The sequence below is a fragment of the Carassius auratus genome, unplaced genomic scaffold (assembly GCF_003368295.1).
Source record: "Carassius auratus strain Wakin unplaced genomic scaffold, ASM336829v1 scaf_tig00216796, whole genome shotgun sequence".
NCBI classification, from domain to species: Eukaryota; Metazoa; Chordata; class Actinopteri; order Cypriniformes; family Cyprinidae; genus Carassius; species Carassius auratus.
This window is the reverse complement of record NW_020528741.1, coordinates 889-7,500: the sequence shown is the minus strand read 5'-3', so window position 1 is coordinate 7,500 and position 6,612 is coordinate 889. Positions and strand designations below refer to the sequence as shown.

The window sequence follows — 6,612 nt, the reverse complement described above, 5'->3', positions numbered from 1 at the left end:
TCTACACACACACACACACACGGATGAGCGACTGCACTCCTCAGACGGCACACAGGCAGAAATAAGAGCGAGACAAACAGGAAGTGACTCACAGAATATGTGAGCTTATGCAGGAAGTCGCCGTCTGGACAGGTGTCTCGTACAAACACTTCAATCGGTCCACCGATGCCACAGCAGTCAAACTGACACACAAACACACACCTGTCAGACCGCCTGTGTGTGCGTGTGTGTGTGTGTGTGTCTGTGTGTGTGTGTGTGTCTGTGTGTGTGTGTGTGTGAGAGAGGGAGAGAGAGAGAGAGTGTGTGTCTGTGTGTGTGTGTGTGTGCGTGTGTGTGTGTGTGTGTGTGTGAGAGAGAGAGAGAAAGAGTGTGTATGTGTGTTTCTGTGTGTGTGTGTGTGTGTGTCTGTGTGTGTGTGTGTGTGTGAGAGAGGGAGAGAGAGAGAGAGTGTGTGTCTGTGTGTGTGTGTGTGTGCGTGTGTGTGTGTGTGTGTGTGTGTGTGTGAGAGAGAGAGAGAAAGAGTGTGTATGTGTGTTTCTGTGTGTGTGTGTGTGTGCGTGTGTGTGTGTGTGTGTGTGTGTGTGTGTGTGTGTGAGAGAGAGAGAGAGAAAGAGTGTGTATGTGTGTTTCTGTGTGTGTGTGTGTGTGTGTGTGTGTGTGTGTGAGAGAGAGAGTGTGTGTGTGTGTGATGACATGGGTATGACACAGGTATTACAAGGAGAGGGTTCTTATGAGGACATAACCCATGTCCCCATTTTTCAAAACACTTATAAATCATACAGAATGAGTTTTTTTGAGAAAGTAAAAATGCAGAAAGTTTCCTGTGAGGGTTAGGGTTAGGTGTAGGGTTGGTGAAGGGACATAGAATATACAGTTTCTACAGAATAAAAACCATTACACCTATGGGATGAACACACTTTACACAAAAACAAACATGAGTGTGTGTGTGTGTGTGTGTGTGTGTGTGCGTGTTTGTAGTGTGTGTGTGTTTGTAGTGTGTGTGTATCTTACAGCGTTGTGGAATAGTTTGAGGGTGACTGCTTGACCAGGACTCCTGGTGTTGAGATACTGAGCGTAGATGGTGTTGTAGAAGTTCACCAACTCGTCTGCCAGCTACAACACAACAAACACACAACTGCCTTAAAACAGCACTATTAGACAGACACCTGTGTGTGTGTGAGTGTGTGTGTGTGTTTACCCGTCCGCTCCACATGAAGGCCATCAAACCAGCTGCGATTTCAATGATGATCAGAAGAAACAGCAGACCAGAAAACTGAACATCAGAAAAACAAAATGTTTAGAGATTTAGACAGAAATGTCTACAGATAAGAGTTAGTCCTCCTGTGTTCAGAGTGTAAGGGCTTTGCTTCAGTGTCATCACGTGTAACACCTCTGCAGGTGTGTTACTGACAGACTCACCACACTGAGAGCTGTTTTACTGTGGTTACACGCACCACAACCACCGATGATGGCCACCAGCAGCATCAGGACCCCAGTGACCACCAGCACCATCACACCTGCAGACAGAGGACACGTCCAGTCACACTTCAACATCACCTGGGTCATCATCTGACCGTGACAAACATCAGCAGAACAGACCGATGTTGAACTGTGCCGTGTTCAGATCGATGTCGAAGAATCCTCTGGTTTCAGCGCCGAACCGGAGCCACATACCTAGACCCACCAGACCGGACCCCACCAGCTGCAAGACACAGTAAGATACAGCAAGATACAGTAAGATACAGCAAGATACAGCAAGATACAGCAAGATACAGTAAGATACAGTAAGATACAGCAAGATACAGTAAGATACAGTAAGATACAGTAAGATACAGCAAGATACAGCAAGATACAGTAAGATACAGTAAGATACAGCAAGATACCGCAAGATACAGTAAGACACAGCACAGCCGTCAGAACAACAGCAGCTGCTCCCTCAGAAACCACACAATTACACCACACTTCCTGCCACACTGCCACTTCATTTACATATTTACATCTGTTGAGTTTCATTTTCAAGTTTGACAAGACAGGACACTGTAACACAAAACCCTGAAATGTTTCAAAGATGCACATTCTCCAGGACATTTATGTTAGTATAAAACAAGTACAATAAGTTACTGTACAGGTAGAAAAAACAATTATATAGAGAGATAAACAGATGCACAGAAAAAGAAAATAAAACCTTTATGATATATATATATATCAGGCTTTGGTCAGAGTAGAGAGTGTTTAGTGACAGAAGAGTAAATCTGAGACACACTCACAGCGAACAGAATGTTAAACAGGATCAGGAAACATTTACAGATCTCCGCGCATCCGTCCATCACGAGCAGATGTATTTCACTGCAACAAAACACTGTCTGATCAACCCAATGACCAGCTCTTAATGAACCAGACAAACAACAATAAAAATAACGACGAAGCTTTGATTACGCTTAAAGCGCTCCTATGTGAAGCATATGTTCTGATAAACATAACAACGTCCAGCACAAGACTGACCTGCTATTGCTGATGAACTGTGAGTGAGCTTGTGTTGTGAGCAGTAGAGATCTGATCTGATGTGTGCGCGCGCTCCGAGCTCTGCTCTCGCTGCTGTACGGGGCTGCGCGCGCACTCGCTGCTTCGGGGAGGAGCACGACAGTTTCTGTTCTGTAGAAACGAAACACTGACCCTTTGCTCTGAAGTGTGAGCCAACACCCAGAGCACAGACCTGTCCCCGAAAATATGCCCAGTGCGGAAACCATTCTTCACTCATCTAGATTTCTGTTGGGCCATGTTTCATCAGTTTGATTCTGTTTATATATATATATATATATATATATATATGGTGGTCCATTTCTTCCATAGCTTGAACATAACAAGTCATGGCTATCTGAAGTTGGCTGATTGCTATGATTTTCCGGAATGGGAATTTTGAGGAATAGAGTTTAAAGTGAGAGGGATTTCACTTTCACTTCTACTGAACGATCTCTGTCTGTCAGGAGCTCTACTTCATCATTACACAAACTAACTAACATTACCCTGTTAACATTACACCTTACCCTGAAGAGGACAGTTCTCCGTTGTTTATCATGATGGCCACAGTCTCTGAACTTCTGATCACAGATAGTGTAGCTTGTTAGAAAAAGCATATAACAGACTGACATCGGACTCCTCTTTAGATCATCCTCCCATCCTTCATCTCTATGAAATAGTCCTTTAATAATCTCAAGATATTAAAAAATAAATAGATGAAACTTGTGTTGTAGTTTACACAGGACTGCTGGTGTTACCGGCCTCAGACCTAGGGGATATCTGGGCTGGCAGCAAAGGACACACAGGCAGTGAAGCACTGTGTATCTGTGAAAACACTGTGAATAAATAAAGAGACAGACAAAATGAGTGTCGTTCCTTTGGTGCGTCAGTTTACTTCTGAGATCGCACCCGGGAAAAAACTAGTCTCTATGGTGTGCTTCACAGGAGCGCTCAAGCGCCATCCGTTGGCGTGGCGGTGAACTGATTCTGAAACTATTGGTGTTCACATAAGATATATGAATACATACACACTTGCATTCCATAGCCTGTTTTCACATAAGAGCAAGAATATAATTTACATATTATGTGGAAAGAAGAGTGTGTACAAAATAAATCAATAAAGATTCACATAAATGTCACTCATTACTAGAAAGATGAACCAAATGTGTCACTTAAACACACAAAATTTATAAACTAAAATCCAACACCATTTTACATACCACCACTTCACCCAGATTGACTCGTGTCATTCATAAGCGTGTGCGCAAAGCACTCAAAATGGCGATTGAATTGTTAATGCAACAGATATACTTCAACTACTCAATTAAAACACAAAAATAACAAGCACCCCTTGCACTGCCGATACACTCAAACATCACCACAATGCTGCTATAACAATACTTTTGAATGCATTTTACTAAACAATAAATCGTTTGCATTTAAGACCCTTGAGTTAATTCAATTGCATAAAACACATTAGAGCATGACAAAGTTACTCAAAACACTTCACAATCACGTTCCTAAACCTTCCTATAGTCGTGTGAACAATCAGAAGAATGTTTAAAGTGCATATTATTTTACCTGTGAATAAATAAAGAGACAGACAAAATGAGTGTCGTTCCTTTGGTGCGTCAGTTTTACTTCTGAGATTGCACCCGGGAAAAAACTAAGTCTCTATGGTGTGCTTCACAGGAGCGCTCAAGCGCCATCCATTGGCGTGGCGGTGGAACTGATTCTGAACTATTGGTGTTCACATTAAAAAAAAATATAGGGAGGTATCAGTTTTCAATTAATTATTGAATAAAACATTTTAACACCCTTTACACTCTCCCCAGCTTTAAGAGATGCCTCCGGGCATCCAGAACTAACCCAACAGAATAGAAGAACGTTTTTTTTTTTGTTCTGAAGATAAGAGAAATGAGCTATCAGTCCTGATCAAAGGACAGGTAAGTATTTGAATGTCAACAGTCCTGCCTTCATTTGTCCTTTCTTAAGTCTAATATGCCCACACAAGTGGAGAAGGATAGTGAGAGGCATCAGGTATGACAGGTAAGTATGAATAGGGTACAGTACACAGGTGTGCATTGCATTCACTCCTGGTCTCCAAGGTAGGTATGTGGGTTGTCCCATCTGATTATATGTGAACATCTCCTTTGGCTTTACTGCCCGTGCTGACCTCCGCAGGGTGATGTCTTCCCCATTCATTGGCTGTGCAACCGGCTCCACTCCCAGGTCAGTATCCTCATTACTTCTTCCAGCTATGTAGTCGTCTACTTGTTCCTGAGTTTCCAGAGATGGCAACAGGTCAGCCAGTACTTGCTCTGATTCTGGTGTCACAAACCGGAGTGGTTGCTCATATGTTTGAGGGTTATCTGGCTCAGCTCTATGGTGTTCCGGATGAAACTCTGGTGCCGCTACTCGTAGATCACTACCTGGCTCATGATGGGACTGTTTGAGAGTGGCTTTTCCCCTTTCATATACTGGGACTGGTCTGGGATTACAAGCATATTCTTCCTCATCCCCTGAATCACCGGAGTCGTGCTCTAAGGTATCAGACCTGTGATGTTGGCTGTTCTTGTGATGTTGCCTCTGCCTTTGTTGTTTCCGTGTCCGATTGTCCTCTCCATTATGTTCAATAGGCAGATCATTCACAGGCAAAAGAAGATTACGGTGCAAGACACGTAGAGTGCGATCACCAGTTTCAGCTTGAATTCGATACACAGGACCAACTCCCATCCTCTCAACAACACGGTGAACCTTGTTCTCCCAGTAAGGACGGAGTTTGCCGGGCCCGCCCCTCTCTGATAGGTTGCGTACAAGCACACGATCACCTGGCTGAAGCACACTTCCTCTGACACCACGATCATAGTATTTTTTCCCTTTTGCAGAGCTCTTTTTACTATGTTCAGAGGCGATCTTGTATGCCTCCTGCATCCGAGAAGCCCACTTCTGTGCAAATTCCTGACGGGTTTCAGTCTGTGGCTCAGGATCCAGGTTAAAAATCAAATCAATGGGCAACTGTGGGGCCCTTCCAAAGAGGAGAAAGAATGGTGAATAACCTGTGGCTTCATGTCTCGAACAATTGTATGCATGCACTATGTGTGGTAAGTGGTCTTTCCATTCAGATTTCTTTTCCTCTGACAGTGTCCGTAGCATCTGAAGCAGTGTTCTATTTAAACGCTCAACGGGGTTCCCTTGTGGATGATAGGGTGTCGTTCGAGAATGGGTAATGCCAGCCAGTTGCTGAAGCCGCTGGAATAAGTTATTCTCAAATTCGCGACCCTGATCATGGTGAAGCTTTTGTGGATACCCAAAGCGTGGTATAAAGTCAAAGAAAATCTTTTCAGCAGCCGTTTTTCCAGATTTGTTCCGTGTTGGGTAGGCCTGGGCGAAACGAGTAAAGTGATCTACAAGAACCAAGATATACTCGTAGCCACCCTTACTCGGTTCAAGATGCAGATAATCAACAGACAGTAGCTCAAATGGTACACTTGTTGTAATTGAGCCCATTGGTGCCTTTTCAGGAACAGCAGGCCGCTTTTGTTTAATACATGGGCACTGGCGGATGACATAATCTTCTATGTCACGCTGCATGAAAGGCCAATAAAATCTTTGCCTTGCCAGGTGGGTAACTTTGTCAGCGCCGACATGCCCCATGTCATCATGAAGGTGTTTGAGCACAAGAGACTTCAAAGAATCAGGGAGAACCAGCTGTCTGTGTTGTCCGGTTTGTCTGTATAAAATTCCCTGTTCGAGTCTAAGTTTACTCCATTCGTGTATGAGTCGTCGTGTGGTGGGTCCCATTTGTCTCTTGTCTTTGTCATTGGGGTTCCATCCTTTCTCTTTCAATGCAATCACGTCAACGATGGAAGCATCTCCTTTTTGGGCAGCTCGAATGTCTTCTAGAGGAAACAAGGGTATACTGGCCGGAAGCATATTATCATCAGTGGAGCCCAGCTGAAGAGCCGCAACCCACGGTACTTCTCTTTCTCTCTGGGCTTTATCTCCCTGCCATATGGCAGACACAACATCTGGAGGTAAAACCTCAGAGTACTCTCTGATGTGGTCCTGGAGCTTCACTGGGAACCGTGATAG

General features: G+C 44.0%; 1 protein-coding gene across 2 annotated transcripts in view; it reads right to left on the bottom strand.

The window, feature by feature from the left end:
• The window catches only part of LOC113098985 (CD9 antigen-like), a 3,471-nt gene extending 833 nt beyond the window's left edge, over positions 1–2,638 (bottom strand). The window contains exons 1-8 of one of the 2 annotated variants that reach the window (XM_026264035.1): positions 2,503–2,638; positions 2,268–2,346; positions 1,600–1,702; positions 1,420–1,517; positions 1,199–1,273; positions 1,012–1,113; positions 93–182; position 1 (exon numbers count right to left, since the gene is read on the bottom strand). The exon at position 1 is cut by the window's left edge and continues 83 nt beyond it. In XM_026264035.1, the coding sequence (XP_026119820.1) occupies position 1; positions 93–182; positions 1,012–1,113; positions 1,199–1,273; positions 1,420–1,517; positions 1,600–1,702; positions 2,268–2,327 (529 nt within the window). In that variant the 5' untranslated portion in view covers positions 2,328–2,346; positions 2,503–2,638. The remainder of the gene's footprint in view (positions 2–92; positions 183–1,011; positions 1,114–1,198; positions 1,274–1,419; positions 1,518–1,599; positions 1,703–2,267; positions 2,347–2,502) is intronic. The other variant, XM_026264036.1, reaches the window with a different exon arrangement.
• Positions 2,639–6,612: the final 3,974 nt, after the last annotated feature.